At 35.1% G+C, this 26,116-nt stretch overlaps 1 protein-coding gene across 12 annotated transcripts in view; it reads right to left on the reverse strand.

The window, feature by feature from the left end:
- CDC27 (cell division cycle 27) overlaps positions 1-26,116 on the reverse strand; it is a 72,397-nt gene that overhangs the window by 22,292 nt on the left and 23,989 nt on the right. For 4 of the 12 annotated variants that reach the window (XM_045080855.1, XM_045080856.1, XM_045080850.1 and 1 more), the window contains exons 3-16: positions 25,074-25,221; positions 23,352-23,477; positions 20,247-20,344; positions 19,348-19,502; positions 19,037-19,248; positions 17,952-18,066; positions 14,955-15,088; positions 13,203-13,219; positions 11,015-11,045; positions 7,659-7,758; positions 6,469-6,676; positions 6,093-6,265; positions 2,785-2,937; positions 1,016-1,224 (exon numbers count right to left, since the gene is read on the reverse strand). In XM_045080855.1, coding sequence (XP_044936790.1) covers positions 1,016-1,224; positions 2,785-2,937; positions 6,093-6,265; positions 6,469-6,676; positions 7,659-7,758; positions 11,015-11,045; positions 13,203-13,219; positions 14,955-15,088; positions 17,952-18,066; positions 19,037-19,248; positions 19,348-19,502; positions 20,247-20,344; positions 23,352-23,477; positions 25,074-25,221 — 1,879 coding nt within the window. The remainder of the gene's footprint in view (positions 1-1,015; positions 1,225-2,784; positions 2,938-6,092; positions 6,266-6,468; positions 6,677-7,658; positions 7,759-11,014; positions 11,046-13,202; positions 13,220-14,954; positions 15,089-17,951; positions 18,067-19,036; positions 19,249-19,347; positions 19,503-20,246; positions 20,345-23,351; positions 23,478-25,073; positions 25,222-26,116) is intronic. The other 8 variants (XM_045080858.1, XM_013045958.2, XM_045080857.1 and 5 more) reach the window with 6 other exon arrangements.

A 26,116-nucleotide genomic window follows, 5' to 3' on the forward strand; every position in this document is an offset into this window, starting at 1 on the left:
CAAACATTTAAAAAACACAAGTCCCTATTGAGAACTGAGTTCTTAAAATATTACGGAGTACTTTATGTGAAGAGAAGGCAGCAGTATCAGTAAGCTTGACTGTTCACTATATCAGCAGAAGCTAGCTAGCACTTCTTGTCAGGCCATCTTTTAGATAATGTAACTACTTAGAAATGAGATATAATTCATTAAAAAATGTATATACACAGGTCAAAAAATATGTTTTAATAATATAGTGATTCAGATTTAGTGACAGAATAAAAATTCAACTGCTATAATGATTACCTCAAAAGATTAAAAAAAAAAAACAACCCACCATATCCAACATAAAAACTGTGGCAGAGTTATGATGTCAGAATTACACTTCTTGATAGGTAAAACTATTCAGTCAAGAAAAATACAATAAAATGTCAGCAGTGGATACAATGTTGAGGCAGAAGTAAGAATAAACTTTTTAATGCCTTCTTCGTTTGTGAACTATGTAAGAGCCAGGTAACTTCCTCAATAGAGACATTACTTAATAAACTGAAGCACTGAGCTCTAAATAAAGCTAATGAACTAGACCAGTATTTAATAAGCCAGAACACTGTAAAGAGCAGCAACTAGTGGACAGTTCTCAATGTTTATCTTCTACCAGCCCATAGTTGATTATACTAGTCCCCACCACTTTCCAAACCATGTTCTATCTGAATCACTGTTTCAGTGTTCTAAGAAAAAGAAATGAATCAAATAACAAAATCAATTATTTCAAAAGTTTGGTAGGAGAAAAGGATCTAGTATTTGATCATTAGTTAAGAGTTTGTTAAAGGTATACATTTCACATATATACATACATAAATAAAACATACATACATACATAAAAAAAACAACTGGGGTTGCAACTTATCAACCAGTACATACTATTCTGAAGTACTGGTAACCAGACTCATGACAATAAAGAGATGTCTAACAAGAAAACTTCCTGAGTACCAGTCCCATCAGTAAGACATAGTCTTTGCACTTCATTAGCACTTACCACGCGTTATAATGTCGCGGATTGACTCTGATAGCATTTCGAAAACAAGCTAATGCTTTGTCTAATTCTTCAGTTAATACAAACTCATGCCCTAATAGAGTATAGGCATAAGCATAATTTGGATCAACCTGGATAGCTCTCTGGAAGAATTTAATTGCAATATCATGTTCCCGTTGCAAACTGAAACAGTTTCCGGCAGCACACCAGGCCTTAAAAAAAGATGGAAACAAAAACCAAATATATAATTAAAATTTTGTTTCAATTTTTCTAACAAAACCAAATTTACGACTAAAATCAAGACTGAGACCTCAATGAGAACAGAAAAACAAAAACTGAAGTTATCTTTTTAAAAAAAATTCATTTGAGAGAGAAAGGGAGCGTGAGCACATGAGGAAGGGGCAGAGGAAGAGGGAGAGGGAATCTGGAGCAGACTTAGCACTGAGCCTGGAGCCTGGAGGGGGAGCCCTGAGATCAGGACCTGAGCTGAAACCAAGAGTTAGCTGTTCAACTGACTACGCCACTCAGGCACCCCCTAAAGTTTTAATGGATACAGTTGATCCTCATTGTTCATGATTTCATATTGGTGAATTTGTCTACTCATAAAAATTTATAGGGTTTGTAAAACTGGACTCTACACTTGGGAGTGCCTTAGTGGTCACCCAACATATGAGTTGTCCACCAGGCACACTCTCAGTTGAGGTCAAGAAAGGCGATTCTATACCTCTTTCATCTCTCATAGAGCTGACCAGAGTATAGAGTGTAGGGGGCAGGGCAGGGCAGGGCAGGGCAGGGCAAGAAGCTCTGGCTCTGAGGCCAGCAGGACAGAGACTGAACCCTAAACCTGGCACCTGTCATAGGGTGGCCTCAGGCAAATCACCTTAACACTTCTGAACCTTGTGTTCTCTTTTATATAAAATAAAGATAATAAAATCTACCAGAATGTGTTGCTTTTTAGGATTTAAGATTATAATCTGTGAGAGGTGTGTGTGTGTGTGTGTGTCTATTTCCCCCAGGAGCAATGATCCAGTCTTTGTTAATTCAGTGTTTACAGAAACTACTGATCATAACTACTAAGGATAGTGAGAATTAACTATTTTTAATTTAATTCTAAGATTAGGTATGTTATAAAAGTACCCTAACTATTCTTGAGATGCAATGAAATACAATTCTTATAGGACTGGAGCATGTAAATAAATTGTGCCTATGTCTTACAATGACAATAAAAAAACACTATTTTAATTCAAAATTAGCATTTTTTCCAATTTACATTTATTTCTGGTTAATGAACACTAATGCTGCTGACAACAGCAATTTTTTTTTTTTTGAAGATTTCTTTATTTCAGTGAGAGAGAGACAGTGCATGCATGCATGCACATGCCATGGGTAGAGGCAGAAGGAGAGGGAGAGAAACTCAGGCAGATTCTGCACTGAGTGCAGAGCCTGACGCAGGGCTCGATCTCATGACCTTGGGATCAAACCTGATCTGAAACCAAGAGTTGGATGCTGAACCGACCACACCACCCAGATGCCTCAACAGCAGTTTTAATATAGCCAAATCTTGATTAATCTTGAATTTATTTTAATATATGCTTATGAATCTGCACATGTTCTAGGAGTTTCTCTTCTCTGAGTCCCTCTCTGCCTGTACAGAAGGGTGCAAAAGTAAGTGTGGATGATGCTAAATGGTGTTTGAATTATTTGCTTCATTCCCTCTAGGCCGGGGTGATTGGAAGACAACTGCGTAAGGGAAGTAATTTCAGTTATCATACCTCTGGTGAATTTTTATCCATGTCGGTTAAGTCTTTTGAAAGAACTGAAAGAGCAACATCCTTTTGAAGATGCCAAAGTGTTGTAGAGTAGATCTCCATGCCTTCAACTCTGTAATTCTCAATCCTTCTAACCTCTGAGAATATTCTTTCAGCCTAAAATAAAAAAACTAGTTAATGGGAAAATAAGTTGACACAGTTTACATATATACAGGGAGAACACTGGGCACTATTCTCATAGGAACTAAATGCTGCTTTGCTTTATAGTGTTTATGTGAATTAGTAACAACACAGGGTCGCAATGAATAATGTTCCACAATAGGTCAAATATTGATGTAATCATACTCACACTTAACCTAGGTATACACAACTCATGATAAATACATTAACTGTGAAAAGAAAACCTACGTTTCCACCAAAATGACAGAGGAGAAATCTATACAAAGTTATAACTCATAAAGGACAAGTCAATTATTTTATTCTCAAAAAACACATTTTCAAGTTTTAATAATGGCTTTATAGAATAACAATCGCAGGAAAAGTGAGAGAAGAATGATTTCTGTAACATAAAACTACTTGTGCTCTGACTTTTATTAAGAGGTTGAGTTTAAAAACTTTTGGGGAAGTCAGGTTCAGTTGGCCACCAATGCTGTGGCATGTTGAGCACTGAGCAGACCCACCAATGTCATACCTGCAGGGGGACTGACTGTAGCTCCAGGCTAGTGATTCCCTTTTCCTCTGCAGCACTAAACTGGCTTTAGGGTCCCTCCTCAGCTACTTTTTTCCTCCCCACACTCACAGCTCCCAGAACGGTTTCTCTCACCTTGAGGTTTGAGGCTTTGGGTTATATGAAACCAATTAGTAGTTCCCTAGTTTATCATTCAAAAGTTCAGAATTCTAAAAGTCAAGTTTAGTTTAGGAAAAAAAAATATTGGGATTGTTCTTAATAAAATGAAGATGGCAGAAAATACAGAAACAGCATTTATAAAACCAGGAACTCCCAAGAAATGGCCATATACTATCTAGGATTAGCTTAATGATTTGTAACTTCCCTGCAATCCCTTAAAAGTTACAGGTAAGTTTTTCTAACAGGCACTGGTTGTAAGAAGACAGACTGAACTAGAAGGCAAATGTAGTTTTTGGAAATCTTTTGGTTTCAAATTATTCAGGATCTATTGTTTCCTCTGAAAAGTGATTGTGGATAGACAAAAAGAAAAAAAACTCATGAAATTAAGCTGAAACAAAGGCTTCTGTTTAGTTAAATATCTGGGATGCTGCTCTATAATTAGAGGTAAATAATAAAAATTATGTATTTTAAAGTACTAGTGAAATAATAAATTAGAAATAATTTTCAAAGGGGCTTGCCAAACACAGCTTTTGCCTATGTATCAGTAAAGGCTCATTATCCAAATATGGAACTTCTAGCAATGAATAAGGCTGATCTGTCTACAGCAGCACTTTTTTTTTTTAAAGATCTATTTATTTATTTGACAGAGAGAGACACAGAAAGAGAGGGAACACAAGCAGGGAGAGTGGGAGAGGGAAAGCAAGCTTCTCACCAAGCAGGGAGCCCGATGCGGGGCTTGATTCCAGGACCCCGGGATCACAATCTGAGCCAAAGGCAGCCGCTTAACGACTGAGCAACCCCAACACTTCTTTACCATACAACAATACATGAATTGGTATCTTCTTTATTTATTCTCTACCTAGAGGAACACTTCACCCCCAGATCTTTGCATGGCTCATGAAGGAGTCACCTCTTTTCTCTGAGCACACTTTAGTAAATAGCACCATATATCATTGTCCTGTAATCCCCTTACCATGCTTCATTTTTTTCTTCCTATGACCTATTGCAATCTGTCCTTATACATGTATTGGCTTACAATCTATCTCTCTTACTAGAATGCAAGCTCTATAAAGGCAAGCAATTATCTGTCTAGCTCTGTTACAGAGTCTAGAAGAGAATCTAAGACATAACATGCACTGAATAAATGAGGAGCTGAAAGTAAACAGGGAAAAAAACATAACTTTGTTATAAACCTCATAATTTAGAGAAATTTTATGATATATAGATTTCTTGAACTTTTAAATAATTTTTTAAAGTTTATGGCTGGGGAGAAAAAATGCTCAGAAGGTAAACTGGGTAGGAAATTTAAATTGGAAATTAGAATTTTCTTTGGCTTTGTGTTAATAATCGTCTCCTTTTCTGGTATAAACAGATAACTTAAGCAACAAATGTAAATAAAATTAAAAGGATAAAAGGTTTGAGAAGGACATTATGTCCTCCATTATATACAGTTTTCTTCATAGCATTTTTGAAGTTTATAAAACATACTAAATGCCAAAAACTTATCCCAGTGGAAACTCGCATATAGTAGAAAAATTATTATAAACACCTATTACATGGTAATATATATTTTCAGATCCAACTGAGTAGGGTACAAATATTTCACATAGGAATATATGGATGTTGGTGCCTGGATGGCTTAGTCGGTTAAGCATCCAACTCTTGATTTCGGCTCAGGTCATGATCTCAGGGCCTTTTTTTTTTTTTTTTTAAGATTTTATTCATTTATTTGACAGAAAGACAGTGAAAGAGGGAACATAAGCAGGGGCAGAAGAGAGGGAGAAGCAGGCTTTCTGCCAAGCAGGGAGCCTGATGTGAGGCTCGATCCTAGGACCCCAGAATCGTGACCCAGAACTGAAGGCAGACACTTAATGACTGAGCCACCCAGGTGCCCCATGATCTCAGCATCTTGAGATTGAGCCCTGTGTAGAGCTCCAAGCTCAGCACTGAGTCTGCTTTAGATTCTCTCTCTCCCTCTCCTTCTGTCCCCACCCCCCAACCACCACACTTGAGCTTTCTTGTTCTAAAATAAATAAAATCTTTAAAAAAACCAAAAACCAAAAAACAATATAGGTATTGGATTCTCTACAAATCTATCTCAAGCAATCTTCTCAAATTTAAATTATTCAACCCTTAACACAAGAAAAAATTATCTATTTATAAATTAAAATGCTCAGAAAATAAATATAAAGGGTTACATAATAAATATTGACCTTTTTGTTTTTGTTTTTGTTTTTTTTAATTTCAAGCAGCTGCAAATCCAGTGTGGAGCCCAACGTGGGACTTGAACTCATGACCCTGAGATCAAGACCTGAGCTGAGATCAAGAGTTGGATGTTTAACTGATGAAGCTTCTCAGGTGCCCCTAAATATTGGCCTTTAAGATCTAGCTGTCTCAATCACAGGCATTTTAATTAAATTTAAATTATCTCTAAAAAACATGTATAACAGTTTTCTATACTTACTTGCATGTACTCTGAAAGTTCAAAATAGGCCCTTCCAATTTGGCACAGTACCCAACCAGTATTGTAGTGGTGAGAAGGTAGGTGGCTCAAGATATTTATAGCTTCTTTGCAGTTGTATGAACACAAAGCTAAATAGCCTTTCCCCATTTCACGAAGAAGGCTCATCAAACCTTCTAGGAGAAAACAATATAGTAAACAAAGGAGAAAAACACAATAAAACAGTTTGGTTTTCTAGAAAGGCTAATTACAAAATAATTAAAAATTCCAACATTTATCTAGAAAAAAATGGAAGGTACTTTAATGAACACTAAAAAAACTTACTTAAATAAGTGAATAAAATAAAACACAAAGAAGATATTAAGCATTTAAAACAGACCTGCTGCTGCTTTCTGTAGATTAAATGCCTGGATCTGAGGTGTGATTGTGGAGATTTTCCCTTCTGAAATGATGGAAGAGTCCAATTTTGTAATTTCCAGGCTATCATTTATGTTAGGTTGAGTTATTCCTCCTTTATTAGTTTTACTTTTAGTTTTTCTGTTTGGGATTTTAGGTGGAAACTTCATTTTTAACTTTTTGCTATTCTCCTGTAAAAAGGAGGAAAATTCCATACTTGTTAAACTCATATATTTTAAGACCTCCCAATCCTTTCTCAAGTGTTAGTCACAAAATAAATATTAAAAAAAAAAAAAATTAAATTGACTGGTCTAAATTTTTCTCAGAAAAAAATGTATAACAAAAATTTTCAAAGTCATTTAATTTTAAATGCAACAATCCTGAAAATAAGTTGTATTAATGAATTAGTGCGTAAGCTGTATCAGTATGATTTGCTGCTCTTTTCTGAAAGTATATAACTTTATTATTTAAAAATGAGAAAGTAAATGGATGCAATATTACCTGATTGTCTGAGAGCATTATAACTAGTAAGTTATAAAATTGTTGATTTGTTCATATCAAAGTTAAAGATTAACCATAACATTTGTCAAGGAGCCAAAAAAATTTACCAAAGGCATAATGAGGTCCTTCAATTGCACAAAGAAGTGGGCAAAGAACACACTGGAAATTTCCATATATCCTTCCCCTAATTTTCCTAGGGAGAATATCTGACATAACCACAGGCCACCATCAAATCCAGGAGACTGGAATTGGTTCAATACTATCAACTAAATGATGTATCTTATTTGGATTTCATCAGTTTTTACAAATACTTTTTTTTTTGATATGATAGTTCTATGAAATTTTATCACATGCATGATTCGTGCCACAATAAGGATATAGGACTGTCTGACCACTACATAAAAAAATTCCTTTGTGCTATGCTCTAGTAGTGGTAGCTTCCCCTCCAAGTTCTAACTCCTAATAGCCACTGATCTGTTTCACATCACAATAATTTTGTCTTTTGAACAATGTTTTATAATATTTATTAAAGAACCAAGTAAATTTATAAATGTTATAGAAAGCTTTATAAAATAAAAAAATTAGAAAAATTAAAATAGTCTCTGAATTTACTTATTAGAGATGGAGAGGGAAGCATTAAGTAAATGTGACATATGGAAATCTTTAAATTACCTTGGTTGTAGAGCTGTCACTAGTAAAAAGTCGTGAACTTCTTCGAGGCAGTGCGTTTGGGGGAGATGTGATAGTGGGGCTCAATACCTGAGGTGTTGTACTAAAAAAATGACAAAAGCAGATGTCAAAAACAAAAAACAAACAAAAAAACCAAAGAAACAAAATCCAGCTTATGACCATTACCTTTTGTTTCAATTGAGATACATTAAAAAAACCCCACATTCATCATGTTTGTACTCTAAAGTTGATGAGTTTGGTTGGTCCTCTGTCATCTCTCTATGAAAACTCAGAATTTAGAAGCTATCTGTGTTATCATAAAATAATAAAGATTACAGCTCAGAGCTTCACTCCATCTGAAATTGCTAACTTGAACTTAAAACAATCCACATAAACACTGTGGATCAAAGAGTGATAAACACATCTATAAACTAATTCTCTCTAGCCCTCATTTGCAACCATAGCAAGTTAGAGAAAAAAAAGACAGCTGGACATGGATAGCTTAAAAGTGGGATATTTGCCAGCAAATAAATACCATTAGAACAATTATTATTTCTTTATCAATTCAAACAACCACATCAAGGTTTATTCTGTTTAAAGCCAAAGGAATCTAATGATTGCCTATGTACTTTTTTGTTTTTAACTTTAAAAGGCAAACCCTAAGACACAAGGATTCCATTTTTAGAAAGTAAGCCAACTTAAAAATCACAAGTTACCTGAAAGAGGATAAGTCTATGGACTAAATGGTTTATAGTTTATGTGAAATCCCACTAGTTATCTAAATTTGAGTCTAAGGCTTCTGAGAATAAAAGACACTGATCAGTGAGTACAGAAAGCCCAGGCTGCTCTTACCTTTTCAAAAGACAGAATCTCAGTATAGGGATTATAGCAAGTGAGGTCACTTAGACTGATGAATCAATTTTATTTTACAATTCATTTTTAAAGACTCATTTATAATTTTTATATTTTTAAAAAAGATTTATTTTAGAGACAGAGGGCAGAGGGAGGGGCGGAAGGAGATCGTCTTAAGCAAACTCTTTATTGAGTGCAGAGCCCTATACAGAGCGTGATCTCATAACCCTGAGATCATGACCTGAACTGAAACCAAGAGTCAGATGCTTAACTGCACCACCCAGGGGGCTTGATATATATTTTTTTAAATTAGGATTTTACTCTTATTATTTTAAATTTTTATTAAATTTTTTTTAAAGATTTTATTTATTTATTTGACAGACAAGAGATCACAAGTAGGCAGAGCAGCAGGCAGAGAGAGAGAGAGGAGGAAGCAGGCTCCCCACTAAGCAGAGAGCCCAACGCGGGGCCCGATCCCAGGACCGAGATCATGACCCGAGCCGAAGGTAGAGGCCTCAACCCACTGAGCCACCCAGGTGCCTCTGTTTTAAATTGTTTTAAAAAAGATTTTATTTATTTATTTGTCAGAGAGAGAGAAAGAGCAAGACAGAGAGAGAGAGAGCACAAGCAGGGGGAGTGGCAGGCTGAGGGAGAGGTAGGCTCCCCACCAAGTAAGGAGTCTGATGCAGAACTCAACCCGAGGACCCTGAGATCATGACCTGAGTTGAAGGCAGACGCTTATCCAACTGAGCCACCCAGGTGTTCCCCTAGGATTTCTTTTTTTAGAGAAGATTAGGGTCACAGCAAAATTGAGAGTAAGGTACAGAGAGATGTGCCATATAACCCCCCTCCCCTGCAGCATCCCCCCTTATCAACATGCCCTACCAGAATGGGACATGTTACAGGTGATGAGCCTACACTGATGTATTATAAAGTCTACAGTTTACGACAGAGTTTACCGTTGGGTTTTATTCATTCTATAGGTATGTGTGAATATATATAATGACATGTATCCATTGTGGTGTCACAAAGAATATTTTTATGGCCCTAATCCTCTGTGCTTTGCCTACTTATCCCTCCCCCTCCAACCCCTGGCAACTACTGACCTTTCTTATTGTTTTCATAATTTTGCCTTTTCCAGAAGCTGATTCATTTTTAAGTACAATATCCTTTATTTGAACGATGTAATTTATGTTATAAATGTGAATTATATGTTGTCAATAATGTTACCTCATTATAGAAAACAGTTTGTCTGGGAAGTGGGAGGGAATAATTTCATCTACGGAGCAGTTTATAGGGAGGACAAGCCTAAGAAAAATGTTGAGACTTCTTAAAAGCCACAAAAAGTTGCGTAAGTATAACATCAATCTTGTGGGGGTAGAAGCGAAAATAATAGTAAGATAATTTGGAAGCTAGGAGGATGAAGAAGATGACGTCTTCCTATATCATAATTTTCATTATGGTTCTGTGTAGCTCCAAAGGCCAATAAAAGAAAAAAATGTCCGAAGTCTGACAGGCATCAGGAAAATGAATCAGGATATTGAGTGAGTTTGAAACATTGGTTGTAGCACATGAAATGTACTAATTTCTTTATAACTTACATCTGTTTAACTAGCAACTTGAGAATGAAAGGAATGTGCTCTAGAATCAGACTGTTGAGGTTTGAAATCAGTTCTATCACTTATTACCTATGTGATTATGTGCCAATTATATAAAACAGTTAAAAAAAAAGTTTTGCAGGGGCACCTGGGTGGTTCAGTCATTTGAGTGTCTGCCTTCGGCTCAGGCGGTGATCTCAGGGTCCTGGGATCAAGCCCTGAGGCCACTCCCTGCTCAGCAGGAAGTCTGCTTATGCCTCTCCCTCTGCCCCCTGCTCATACTTGTTCTCACTCTCTCTCAATCTCAAATAAATTAAAAAAAAACTTGAAAAAAATTTAAAGAAATTTTGTACATAATATTTTATGGTTTCATAATAAAATATGAATGCTAGTTATAAAGAAGATGCTTTGGAAAGAATATAAAAATGATTTTTAGAGGTTAATACATGTAGAGAAAATAATGACATACAAAATTTTGGGGGGAAATTTAGCTAAGAGAACTATGCTATTCTAATCATCTTTAAAAAAAGAACAGACTTCCACTGCCAATGGTAAATGGAGTAAAATGGACCACATTTACTACCCCGTCTTTAACAACCAATAACACTGAAAACAAACAAACAAACAAACAAACAATGCTATTCAGATATCGGACAGAAAGCACATATGCCTGAAGAGAATTCTGAGGACACAGTGCAGGGAAGGGGAATAGAAGTCAGTGGTCTTCCTGTGTTGAGAAAAGGTTGAGACTTCCAGGAAGTGAAGGCAGCTAGAATAGGAAGGTCAGAGTACTAGAAAGGGTAGCTACAAAGAGGGAGAGCTTCAAAGATCTGCTGGAAGTTTTCCTAGAATCTGCAGTTGAAACTGAGTAGTGCAACCGTTTAAGCATGTTAGAATAAAAAAACTCACCTGGTCTTTGTCCTGAATTCTTGAGAAGCAGCTTCTAAATGCTCAGAATTTCTCTCTTTTTAAAGATTTTATTTACTTATATGACAGAAAGAGAGAGAGCAAGAGAGGGAACATAAACAGGGGGAATGGGAGAGGGGCTCCATCCCAGGACCCTGGGACCATGACCTGAGCCGAAGGCAGATGCTTAACGACTGAGCACCCAGGTGCCCCAATGCTCAGAATTTCTCAAGTGATACGAGTGTCTTTGTTCTTCAAGGTGGGCCCCTGAGACCACACCTGAGTTATGCTAATGAAATGACTTGTGGTGGGGCCCAGACAGTTTCAGGATACTGGGCTGGCCTTCCCAGAAAGACCAACCAGTGACTAGAAGGCTGAAGCTTTGAGCTGGCTGTTAACAGCCTGACCTTCTCCAGGAAGGGGAGCGTGACTGTAGAATGAGTTAAATCACATGACCAATGACACAAGCTATCATGCCTATGTAATATAACTCCAGTAAAAACTTTCACTACCAAAACTCAGTAGTGCTTCCCGGTTGGCAAACACACTGATGCACTGTTGAGGTGACACGTCCTACCTAAGGGAAAAGACACAGAAGCTCTGTGTTCAGGACCCTCCCAGACCTCATCCTGTGGGGTCTTGCCTTGGGTCCTGGTCTGGTCCTGACTGGTATACCTTATAATAAAACTTTAAGTACAGAACTTACCTAGATTCTATGAATTGTTCTAACATATTAAACCTCAGGAAATAGCAAGAACCCTCAAATTTGTAGGTAGTTGGTCAGAAATGAAGGTGGACCAGGGAAACCCTGAAATTGTAGCTGCCAAATCAACAAGATTTGTTAAGTCTTGCTGGGACTATCATTTTAGCCTGAAGAGTCTATGCTATGTCTGGGTAATTAGTATCAGAACTTACTATAGTATTACAGTGAGGAAAACTACCTGAATCTAGAGAAAAAAATACTGGAAAGGAGCTGGCAGAACAATTCTTGGGGCTCACCCTGGACTGGGAATAGCTCAGATTTTCAATAGCCAGAATGAAGAAACCTCATACTCATCAGGTCATTGAGTACTCAAAGGACACTGCCTCAATAGTCGGGCAAAATTAGTCTAGACTACAGGCCACTCTTGTCCTACCCACAAAACTTAAAAATCAAGACCTAACAGGAATAAAGTCTTAACAAGTAACTGCCTCCCAGAATAAAACAGAAATACTTAGAAGAAGATAAAATAGTCCAGCACTCAACAATGTAGAATTTCTAATAACTGCCATAAAAAAAACAACAACAGCAGAACTAGGCATACAGAGAAGCAGGAAAATATAACCTATAGTGAAAAGAAAAAAAAAAATCAATAAAAAACAAACCCAGAAATAACACAGTAAGACAGCAGACAAAATCATTAAAAATCATTATAAAAATAATTATAGATATATTCCATACACTCAAAAATGTAGAAGAAAGAATGAGCATGTTAAAGGAGAAAACCAAATCAAACTTCTGGAGATGAAAAATAGAGCATCTGAGATTAAAAGTCAATCTATATCCTGGCTGGGGTTAATAACATATTAGACACTGCAGAAGAAAAGATTAATGAACTTGAAGACATAACGATAAACACTACCCAAAATGAAACAGAGGAAAAAGACTGGAAACAAAAATGAACACAGTACTGAGCTGTGAGGGGCAACTTCACAGTCTAAAAACACATACTCAGTGTCCCAGGAGGGGAGAGGGGACATGATTTGAAAAAAATACTTGAAGAAATAATGGACAAAAATTAGCTAAATTTAATAAAAACTACAAAATTACAGATCCAAGAAGCTCAATCAATTTGAAGGTCAAGAAAGAGGAAAACTACATGATAGCATATCGTGATCAAATGACTTAAGATCAGAGATAAAAAGAAAATTGTAAAACCATCAGAAAAGAAATACATTACATATGGAGGAACAAAAAATAAGAATGACAAACTTCTTGTCAGAAACAAAACAAGCTAGAAGACAGTAGAACAACATCTTAAAAGAAAAAACCATGAACAAGAATTCTATATCTAGTGAAAATATCTTTCAAAAACAAAAACAAAGGTAAAATAAAAATCTCTTTCAGACATACAATAGCTGAAAAAATTCATTACCAGCAGACTTGGACTATAAGAAATTTTAAGTCTTTCAAGATGAAGGAAAAGGATACCAAATTGAAATGTGAACCTATAGAAAGAAATAAAAAGCACCGGAAATAGTAAATACGTGGGTAAATACAAAATAGATTTTTCTTATTTAAAAAAATCTCCCTAGAAGATAACCGACTATTTAAGAGAAAAACTATAACAATGTAAATGGGGTTTACACACATGTAGGAGTAAAATCTCTGGCCACAATAGCATAAAGATAGGGAGAGGAGCATAAAGCACACTGTTATAAGGTTTTATACTATATATGATGTGGTACAACATTACTTGAAGATAGACTTTGGTAAGTTAAAATATATACTATAAACACTAAAATGGCCTCTAAAAAGACAAAACAGAGTAACTGTTAATGAGGCAGTGTTAGGCTGAACTGTGTTTCCCCCCAAAATATGCTGAAGCCCTAACCTCCTGTACCTGTGAATGTGACTTGTTTGGATTCAGACTCTTTGTCGATGTAATCAAGTTAAGAAGAGGTCATTAGGGTGAGTTCTAATTCAGTATGACTGATGTCCTTGTAAGAAGGAAATTTGGATATAGAGACACACAGGGAGGATGGCCGTGTGAAGACAGAGGCACATACTCAGTCATGCTCCCATCCACTAAAGATGCCTGGGACTACCAAAAGCTGGAAGAGACAAGGAAGGGTCTTCCCTTGGAGGCTTCAGAGGGAGAATGGCCCTGTCAACACCCTGACTTTGGGTTCTAGCTTCTACAACTGTGAATGAATACACTTCTGTTGTTTTAAGCCATCCAGTTTGCAAGAACTTTGTTACAGCAACTGTAGGAAACTAAGATAGGCAATAAAGGAGATAAAAATGGAATAAAAAATACCCCCAAACCCCACATAAAATCATCAATAGTTGATGTTTATTAGTTAGTATAACTGTTTAGCTTAAGTGAAATATATAATTCCGTAAATTATGTTTATGTATTCTTTAGGATTAGCATTTACTCAGCCTATATAATATTGTTCTGCAGGAGGCCTCAGGCTCCTTCTCAGGCAATCCCTGTCATGTGTCTGTGAGCTGGCACTTTTGAGACTTGCCATCCTGGCATTTCAGAAATAGAGGCCTTTTACATAGTCAAGGTTTATGTACATGTGTATCTATTTTAAAACTTCTGGTACATGTATCATTCTTCTAAAATATTAGCTATGGTTTGTTTTTGAATACTGCAACAGAAAAGAGAAACCCTATTTAATACCATTTCTGTGTGGCAGTGGATTCATTATTTAAAGATTAGCCAGAAGATTAATTTTATGATCTGTATATAGAAGTGCATAATAGGGGAAGGGGAGAATGAAACCTATCTGTATTTGACCAATGAAGGTCATGTAATAAGAAAATTATTTTGGAGAAGTGTTCAGAACATCTAGTTTAAACAAATTCATGAGGGAATCAGAGTAAAATAAAAAGAAATTTTGATTACTTTTGTCTTGATTTGTATTAAAATACTCAACTAAAAATTACACTAGTTTTTCAGTTAAGTTGAAATGCCTTCCCCCCCCCAATATTTTATATTTAAGTAATCTCTATACCAGGTGTGGGACTCAAAATTACAACCCCAAGATCAAGAGTCGCATGCTCTTCTGACTGAGCCAGCCAGACACCCCTAGAAATTTCTAATTTGACATATTTAAAATTTACAATAGTCATTCTAGAATTCTTGAGAGAGCAAAAACCTGCCTAAAGTGAATAAAATGTTTTATAGCAAGAAAAGCCAACAATATCAAATAATGACACCATAATAAATACCTTGTTTGCGGGCCAGAACTTTGTGTTTGTGCAACAAGAATTGGGGTTACCTCTCGACTATTTCCACTCTGTGAGAAGACAGACTTTGTTCCAGTTTGGCCGATTCTGGCAACAGACTGTAAAACACAAAAAGTCTAAGGTTTGTGAATTATAAATTGCACTGAAAATGGTAAAAAGACACCATGATGCTCTCATCTACATTTTCTCAATGCAAGATTTCATAATACATACTTGTTATCTGTAAACACAAATTATTGTTATTATTAATGTTAATTAATATGTTAGGATCAACATCAAACTATTTCATTCTTTTAACTTCAGTATTTTTTTTTAAGATTTATTTATTTGAGAGACAGTTAGTGAGAGAGAGCACAAGCTGGAGAAGTGGCAGAGGGAGAGGGTGAGGGAGGTGCAGACCCCTGCTAAGCAGGGAGCCTGATGTGGGACTCTATCCTAGGACCCTGGGCTTATGACCTGAGCTGAAGACAGATACTTAACCAACTGAGCCACCCAGGTGCCCGCTTAACTTCAGTATTTTTATCTTTATACTAGCCTTCCATTTTTTAATTTAGTTTTTTTTTTTAAAGATTTTATTTATTTATTTGACAGAGAAAAACCACAAGTACACTGAGAGGCAGGCAGAGAGAGAGAGAAGGAAGCAGGCTCCCCGCTGAGCAGACAGCCCGACGCGGGACTCGATCCCAGGACCCCGAGATCATGACCTGAGCCGAAGGCAGTGGCTTAACCCACTGAGCCACCCAGGTGCCCTTTAATTTAGTTTTTAAGGAAAGGCTCAAACTTCCTAAAAATTCCTAAAAAGGCCATTATTACACATTTTCCAGGTGGGGCTAAGTGTTACAAGAATTTTAAGACAGCTACTACTCTTTAGATTTATAATCTAACTCAGATTTATGATCTAATATAAAAATAATAATAAGTAAGATTTAACATCCCTTCTTTGACACTTAGAAGATATTCTATAGTAGTTCAGAGGAATACATTTTTAAAATCTACCCAATTATTTTCCATATTCCAAGCATTCTGCTCTTGGAATTAACACTTTGTAGTGTGTTCAATTTCCCATTAACTGCTCTCTGTTCCCGTGGAGGAGTAAAAAGACCTCCTGGCCCTCTCTAATTTATCAACTTACTTCTATTCATTTCCATCACTTGGCTTCTTTATAAAATGATCTGTGACTGTTGTATCAATGGTTATTTTTGTTTTTTTCAATACCAGATAATTTTCTTCAAAACTTATTACTTTGACACTCACTGTACATAATTCTCAAACTTTATAATGATAATTAATAATAATAACTTTCTCATCAGATATGAAAGCCTTATTTTGGCCTTTCCTGTATTCAATATGAATGATCATGTCCTCCTTTTTGAAACTGTATATAACTTCCAAAATAGTATGGTATCTTGATTATTTGTCCTAGGACTTTATCTGCAGGATCTTCTTCCTGCCACTGTTTTAAATTAAGTATGCTCTGTGTTCTTTTGCTACTCTCTTTTCCTAGGTCAGCCTGGCTACTTTGACAACCTTATTATTTCTATCACCAGGCCATATTCTCTCCCCTATGACTATCCATGAAATAGTTTTATCTAATTTACCACCACCTCAAAATAAAACTTTATAATCCTTCCTTTTCCTCTTCCCCAAGATGGAACCTCTACATTCACCCAAGGGACAAAATTTAAAGTCATTTCTGGCCCTTCCTTATTTAACCAAGATCTGTGTACTGTACACAATACTCAGTTTGATATTTTTAGTTGATACGACAGCAGACCTACAAGTAGAACTTTCCTATGAATGTATTATAGCAGGGGAAGTAGAGAACAGGAGCAGAAGAGGAGGAGAAAGCAAGTGGCTTTGTTGTTTGGGCACTGAAATCACCTACCCAGCACTGACTAACCTGTCCTTGATTGCTATGGCTTGCCTTGTTTTGGCTTACTTCACCTGCCATGTTGAATAGTATCCTACTATGCCTTCTTGTAATTGTAATAAACTGATTTTACTACAATTATACTTCAGGTAGCTGCCAACTCCTATAAACAGGATTTAAAGTAATCCACACATCAAGTACTTTGCAGCACCCCCCCTTTTTTCCTAGTCTCAGAGTTTCTATTATTACTCATTAAGAAGCTATTATAGAAACAAAGCTTCACAGACTCTAAGGAATTTTTGGAGTAAAAAGAACAAGAACAAAACATCTCTAGGAGGGTTAAGGGTTTATATCAGTCATTTACCAGTATGACTTACTTAGCTTCCATTTCTTAAACACCTATTAAGGATGGCAATATGCATTTTAAATATACAACTTAACTTATTTCCACAGAAGGTAACCCTTTACCACAGAACTATTTGAAGCAAATGGCACTTTGACCTCTAATGCCATAGACCTATAAAAAAGTACATTATTTAAAAAGTCTCAAGACTTGCTGCAGTATTTATTATAAGGATACTGTCAAATATTTTTTATTTTACTACACATTTACTATAAGGTTACTATGCATCTATAAGAATCTGCCATAAAAAAAAACTTTATTATCAGAAATAGCTGGCTTTATGCAAGTCAATGTTTTTTTCATGTTAATTAGTACACTTAAAAGACAAATACAGTCGGTGGAGACAAGTAAAAAAATGGCAGGTATAATTTTTGCTATTTATATTCAAAGTGATAGAAACCAACCTAATTTCACTTAAAAAAGGGGAATTCAAAAGTAAAAATCTGAATGTTTATTTGGCTACAGGCTAAAATCAGCTATACTTGTGAGTTACAATTTTACATGGCCAAAGAGCAACCACCTTTACGTCTCCTACTATGACCAGCAGCTTATGACAATGATGACCTTCTTTTACATTTAGATCAACAACTCTAAGGCAATGGTCATTATATAAAATTAGATTCTCTCTGAAATTGCCTTTAACAGATTGGAATTTTAAATAAATTTCTTTTACAAACATCAAAACTGAATTTTACATGGGAAATACCTTTTTTGAAGGGGCTCCAGTAGATGGCACGTCAATTACAGAAGATGTATTAGTGTAGTTTTGTAAATAGGATCCATCTCCAGGACTTGGGGTTTCTAATGGCAAAATCCCAAAACTGAGAAGAGGTTGAAATCAAGGTGTCAAAAAGTCATCAAGGCATATATAAAGCAGCAGTATACTTAAATTAGAAGGTCTAAAAGGAAGAGAATGGCAAATCAGTCTTGGGGGCAGTGAGGATCTGAGGGGCAGATTTAAAATAAGCTGTGAATGTAGACTTTTCCACCCACCATAACTAAATTAAAAAAAAAAATCAAACAAGGAATTAAATTGAGCAACAACTACTGATATCAGGAGATTTACTGGAAATAAAGAAGAATGGCTTTGTAAAAGCAAAGATCCAAATGATCAAATTATTTCAAATTCTTGGAATTTACAGGATTTAGCCACTGTTACAGAGAGACTATCTCTAGAGACCACTGGATCCATCTGTGGATTCAGGGAGTTGTCATCTCATGGCCATGATGTTTTAGTAACTCTCTGGCCCTGGGACCCAATTCATAGCATCTGTTCTAGCACAGAATCTTTTATTTTGACACTTTTGGATAGGTATTCTCTGGGCTGGGTTCCTGTATTTATACATATATATATATTTCTAATAATTTTGACAAAGTATTTCCTATTGATAGGTGTCAATCCTTCTTTCATGGTTTGGAAAACTCCTTTAACAATAGTCACTGCTGTCACTCTGATTATATAAGCATTCCAACATTTCAAAAGGTTCGCGGATATTCACCGACATACAGCCAAAAGGACAGTATCTTTTAACACATATACTAGTTGAAGAAGGCATATTTAAGAGTTTTACATTTTTCTTTAATAGTTAATATTAAATTTTTATCACAGGTATTATATTTCTTTTACTCCATTTTCTGAAAATAGAATAGGCCCATTACCGACTTACTAAATGCTTCTATTTCCATAATGATTTAGAAGTTGCTGTTCATATTAATTAATATTAATAATATGAATTATTACAGATCATTTAATATTATAGCACATTTTAAAGCATGATTTGTCTGTCTTACCTTGGGGTTAATGGGCTAAGAGCAGCTGGTCCTCCTAATAAGCTTCGACCAGTTTTTGGTTTATTTTGAACCTGTTTAGATAATATGGAAGTTCCTGTTCCAAGAGGGACAGTATCTGGTGAAATTACAGCTGAATCAATATAAGACACTGAGGAATCTGTATTCAAGGAGTACTTTGAATTGGAAGATTCTAAATTCAGTCTGTTTAATTCCTGAAACAGAAAATTTCTACCATGTCATTTATGATACATTATTTAGTTCACTCTTTCCTGTTTTCATAATATTTGAACACCAGCATATGACACACTTACAATGGTGTCCTGAGGTGTTTCCGTAAGAACGGTCTCAGGCTGTCTGTGAGATAGACTATGATTAGATACTAGTGTTGTACACGAGCTGGGCAGACAGTTGCTAAAGTTCTGTAAAGATGTTAATTTAAACGTTTGGTCAGGATCTGGCTTTTCACCTGTGAAGGGAAAAAAAATACATGCCTCTGAGGAAATTGGGATTAATATCTTTTTTCAAGAATGCATAAATTAGTGGAAATAAGGCCTTATCCAGTGTTTTAAGTTCTCCTGTTTCAGCTAATCAAATTTACCTCCCCAAAGTCCATCTATCAATTTATTATAAAAATTTACCCCTCAGATAAAGCTATAAATTTAGAAATTAAATGGAACTTAAAAAGCACTGATTTTTAAATATAATAAATCACTGAAAAATGCAGACTTCTGTGTTTCTTTTAAAGCAGAAAGCAAGTAGATCTCATTTTACTCAAAGTAAGGAGTGATGGTCAAGAGCTGAAACTTGATAGACAGTAAAGTTTCAAGCACTTTCGTGTATACATACACAATGCTTTTAAAATGATCGTTGATGCGTCCTAGAGCACAATATACTAAGGCACTCTTTCCCCATACTGTCCAGGTCTTATTTACATTAACAGTTTCTGCTCCAGGCATTCTATTAATTTCTGTCCTTAACTAGAAAGCTAGTGGTATACTCATAGTCACAATATGACTCATTCTAGAGGACACAAGGCCAAATCATTCCTTAAACATATTCTATTACCTTATTTCTTATTCTCAATTTTAACAGCTTTTAGCTTTGAAAAATATTTTTCTTGTGAATAATTTGTATCACTTTCCAAAAACTGAGAAGGAGAAAAAAAAGAGTAAGTAGGGGAACCCTCCCCTAGCTACCTCTACAAACCTACCTATTTCACATAATGATTCAAAGGGGGACCAGAGGAAAGGATTTAAACTAAGGCTCTTTTGGTAACATTCTGATCCTTTGGCAAGCCGATCTGTCTTGCTGTAAAGACAAACAAATAGATTAGACAAGCTATACAACCCAAAACATTATAAAGAAATTTGTCGTACAAAAAAATTAGGTACTCATATATATATTACATACATATACGTAATACATATCTAAGTTCTGCAAGTACTCTTCTTGACGCTTCCCTAAATTACCAATTTCCCCTTCTTACCATTCTCCAATCTCTATTATTTAAGGCAGTTCAAATCAAAAGGCCAGTGAAAGCAAGCACAGAACATGAATTGAAAGGAGTGCTAGCCTAATAAACTATCATTGATTCTTGAATATTATAATTGCTTTTAATTTCCTGTCAGATACTAGAATTACTGAGGAGAGATGAACAATATCCAAATATCTGTCCTATTCTTAGTTTTTAATGTAATATCTCATTTGTAATTTTGAAAGCGACTTAAATGTTTTAAATGATCAGATCTTCTAATGAAGTAGAGGTAGTGGCTTTTTTTGTTTGTTTTTTTTTTAAAGATTTTATTTTTAAGTAATCTCTACACCCAAAATGGGGCTTGAACTCACAACTCTGAGATCAAGAGTTGCATGATCTACTGACTAAGCCAGCCAGGTGCCCCAAGGTGGCAACTCTTAATGAAAAGTTTCTCAAAGAATTGAGGTAAAAGATTATTTAGATGGTACTGGGAAGAAACCAGTTAATCTAAGAATCAGACTTATTACTGTGTCCTAAACATAGAAGTCCCACGAGCTATTGTAGACAAAAAGACCAATAAAGAGATAAAAAAGATATCCTAACAAGCTATAGCTACAAAACAACAACAGGTATGTATCTAGATTACTGTATCCAATTTTGGTCATAAGACATATAATGGCTGAAATGAAAAGCCACTTTTTTGAACAGAATTTTCCCCCACTGGATATTAAATCTTTTAATATATATGATGAATAAAAGGAACCCATCCTTATTCTTTAAACAAGGGTGGGGGGAACCCTTCTTTGTGGTTAGGGCCTGATTCAACTGTACCTTCAAAACTTTTAATAATCTTGCTTAAAAATAATTAGTAAAACACATATAGTATTTTTGTGATTTAAACATTTCATTTTGTTTCATTAAACTTTATTTTGAAATAATGTTAGACTCATATCCAAGTTACAAAAATAACACAGAGTTTTTATGTACCCTACACCCAGGTCCCTCAATGACAACACTGGACATAACAATAGCACAGTTACCAAAACTGGGAAATTAACAACAGCATAAACTAAACCACAGACTTTATTTGGATTTTAGCAGTTCTTACGTGCACGCATTTGTTTATGAATAGTTTTATGGAATTTTATCGCATATAAAGATTTGTGTAACCACCACCACGATCAGAATACAGAACTGTCCCAACAGCCTAGAGAAACTCCACACCTGCCTCTGCACAGCCATATTCTTGCTTCAAAACTACCTTCTGATCTGACAACTACTGATCTGTCTCTATCATTATAATTCTATCATATCTACGTTTTATGAGAAATTCTGTTGCTCTGCATCCTCACCAGCACTTGGTATTGTCAATTCTTATTTTAACCATTCTAACAGGTGTGTAGTGGTTTCTAATGGTGTTTTTTATCTGCCTTTCCTCAACAGCTAATGATTTGGCACATTTTTTCATGTGATTACTTACCATCTGTATATCCTCCTTGGTGAAATGTCCATTCAAATACTTCACCCACATTCAAATTAGTTTCCTAATTTCTAATTTTCTTATTATGGAGAATTCAAGAAACAAACTGTTTCTACCAAATCTTTCCTACTTACCATCTTACCCTTCCTTCTTAACCAAGTAGAACTCATTACTTCCTCCTTCAGACAAAATACTGCTCAAGGTTTAACATGGCATTTTTATTGTGATAAAAACTTACAAACTTTGTTTACAGCTTCTCTATTATAAACCTTTGAGGGCAAGGACTGTGAGTTACTTATCTTTACATTCCAGTGTCAAGTACTGTGTCTAGCCATAAATGGAGGATAGACCTCAAAATATTTTGAAGAAATGACAAGAATAATCATAGTTGCATGAACTAAAATTCATTACGCCAAGTCCTTTTACTAAGATAAATGAAGATATTGATATTATATCTTTACTTACTCCTGTTCTCAAAAGAGTGGTGTCATCTGAAAATGAGCCCCCAAATTCAGCCAAATAATTTATTCTGTTCAAAAAGACATTTTCAAGGTTTTTAAAAAACTACTATTCAAACTAGCCTCAATTTATCTTAAAACAGATGCTTTCCTAACTCTTTAGACAAGCAATTCTCAACCATTTCTTCTACAATATGTAACAGGTGACACTTATACATGTGATGATGCACTCCCATGGGCAGTTGAACAATTCCTGTTATCTAATTATATCTCCACCCTCTACTCCCCAACTCAGAATATTTCAGAATAAAAATCAGTGCGAACAGTATTATTATAGTGATGACTTTTAATTCATTCTCACTTGCTTTCAAAAGACTAAATTTAAATAAATGTAAAGAAATTTTAAATACATTTAAAATTCTTTGCAAATCACTATTATTTCAACTATCATTGTAGGAAGTTTCCTATGACATGCCTCAAGATTAGTATGGCAAACCAGATGGAAATTACTATTCTTTATTACTGAAGTTTGCCTTCAAGCCTTGTTCTAAGGAGCAAAAGTGATATTTAATACTAGAGAAAGAACTTCACTCATTTCTTTTTCTTCACCCAAGGTGAAGATATTCTCCTCACCCAAGGTAAAAAACCCCCATAATGTGCACTCAATTATTAGGTAGTGTTGCTGTAGCTACTATTATTAAGGCAAGGTGGATATTCAAAAATGGGATCAACATCCCTATTATGTTATAGGTTTATTAACAAGGTCATAGAACTAGAAGACTGTGTGTACTCTTCAGCCAAGTGCTATCTGATAAACATAGATAATGTAAGTTTTTTCTAAGTCACAAAGACTTCTAGCACTGGAAAAAGTATCTTCTGGTAACTTGAATCATTCATACTTACCAATATACGTGTCCCAACAAAGAAAGAGTAAAGCAAGCTGAATCACCAAACTCAGTAACAATATCATCATGGCTTTTCTGCTTATTAAACACTCCACCAGATAAGATCTGTTCCCCTTCTGCAAGCCTTTAAAACACAAATTTACAGATTAACAAAAGTCAGTATAAAAAGTACTGTGTATAAAGACATTCTTCACTACCAATGTAATTCCTTATATGGAGATAGATAAAGTAAGAAGTCCATGGAACCTTTAGAACAGCAATAACCACGTGTTTAGAATCATTTGGAAGACTGGGAATTTATGATCTTAAAATTCCAGTCTTGCCTTTAAAAACAGAAACTGTTAAATTTAGTTTCTGTATGTACAAATGTAGTCTGAGCAACATACACATTACTCATGTCAAAAGAAATGGAAGGCCATTATACTGGGGGAAAATGTGAACGGTTCTTCACTAACAGATGTAGTGATCCTTTTTAGTTCTATAATTCCTTGAAATAGGAATCAGCAAGCAAATTAAACAAGACCAACAGATCTTAACTAAAAACTGAATACTTAATGGTCTCAGTCACTTTTAGGTTTACAAAAGAAACCTGAATAGCACGTCATCTCTTTTTGTCAATTATGTTTTCTTGATATAGAAAATCCTAAGTGTTCCCCAAAGGAAAAAAAAAAAAAGACCTGACTTCACTATTTATTTTTAGCACATTAGAGTTTGTAATTGTTTCTGTTTTAAAGTTTTTTCCAAACATCATGGGGAAAACTCTCAAGTAAGTTTGCATAGCATATCCTAAACATAAATGATATCTATAGTTCTTTTATTGTCAGTGGGGCTTTTAAGAAACCATGAATTCTTGTAAATGGAATAAAAATGTCTAAGGTAAGAACTGGCTTAAGAAACTGCAAGTTAAATAAATTTTTAAGAATTTAATATTAGAATCTTTGAAGTAAAAATAATTCAATAACAAGTGCTTCAGAAATTTTATAAATAGTTTAGCTAGCTTTAATTCAAAAGTCATCAGTAAGACAGTAGACAAATTATTATTAGTCTATGGAGACTTCATGAGGCTTAGTTGTGTCCCCCACTATAAACTTACAAACTAAATTCACATATAGGCTTTTACAGTTATCTATTTAGTCACTTTTAGCATTATTCCAACTCTTCCAGAACAGAAAAGAGTTTAAAAGAAGATAACTACCTATATCTATAGCTGCCTCCAGATTCAGAACAGGGACAGCTGACTTAATTGTAATGTTCAAATGAAGTGTTCTCCTGAATCTGCCCCCTTGCTTCAAAGAGGCAAGAGCAGTGGTTCCCAAATAGAATGATCTAAAAAGGCAAATAATTATGCAACTACCCCAGACACAATGAAGCGTTAATTTCAGGTGAACAGGTAAGGAGATTTTCAGGCTTATTCCAATTAAAAGCAAAGGAATGGAAATTAACACTTCAGATAATTTTAGAAAATGACAGGAATTAGTTATAACTTAAATTTCTCCAGAGTTGAGTTCTATTATTTATTACCATAACAATGAAATCTCTCCGTAACAAAAATGATAATGCCATAGTCAAGAGTATAAACATTTTAAGTTACTGAAATAGACAAATCTTTACTACCAAAAAAGAGGAGAAAGGGAGTCAGAGTTTAATCTATCAAAAGGATTTTATCCAAAATCTACAGTGTAAGTAAACAAAATTAGATAGAAAAGATTTAAAAACTTACTTGCTGAGATCAACACAACATTTTGCAAGCAGGTATTTACACTGCGGTGTAGTACAACTGTGTCCTTTCAAGAGTCTATATGCTTTATATGCCTTTCCTGAGCGGTAATAACAGGTTGCCAATAAAAACAAGGCTTCCTCTGAGTGTACTAAGAGCACATATGAAAAAAAAATGGCTATTATTCAGTATGTTGAATGGTAATCACTGTTTATCTGGCAATAAACAAGTTTAGCAACAAAAAATTAGTCATGTTATTTAATATAAAACAATCTTGTTAATCCAAATTTGAACTGAGAAATACTTTATTGATAGAAATCTTAGTTCCCCAAGTCCTGATTACCTTCTTACAAAGAACCAAGGAAATAATACAATGAGGGCAGTCACGGTATTTTCAATAAATCCTTAAGAAAATTGTGCACTTGTGCACACACACCCACACACGCACACACCCACACCTACCTTTAAACAGACTACCAGTAAACTGTCTTTTTTTTTGGTAATATTTTTCTAATAGACTCTTTGAGAGAACAGAAGTTAAATTTCATGAGAAGGTAACTCAGGGTTATAAAGCTAATTATCAATCTGAGATTTTCTACATTAAAAAAGGATAAGATTGTGGGATTATGGACATTGGGGAGGGTATGTGCTTTGGTGAGTGCTGTGAAGTGTGTAAACCTGGTGATTCACAGACCTGTACCCCTGGGGATAAAAATATATGTTTATAAAAAAAGAAAAGGGTAAGATTTAAAACACGCATGCTTAATTCTAACACCAAAGACAAGCTAAATTATACAAGATAATTTAAGACAAAAGAAAAATTCTAAATTGTGAATACCCACAATGTTTAAACATACAATTGACAGACTTAACACTTCTATAGCAATAATTATATTGCCCTGCAATGGCAAGAGTGGAATTATTCAGTCTGTCCGCTAGTCTTAGTATTAGGAAATGCCCCTTCTTGCTTAATGAAATATGGCATTTTTTCCTCACTTCCTGTCTCCCAAACCATCACCTCACTTCTATCCTTGCAAGCTACCAAC

The sequence above is a fragment of the Mustela putorius genome, unplaced genomic scaffold, assembly GCF_011764305.1.
Source record: "Mustela putorius furo isolate JIRA1106 unplaced genomic scaffold, ASM1176430v1.1 tig00000487_pilon_pilon_pilon, whole genome shotgun sequence".
Taxonomy (NCBI): Eukaryota; Metazoa; Chordata; class Mammalia; order Carnivora; family Mustelidae; genus Mustela; species Mustela putorius.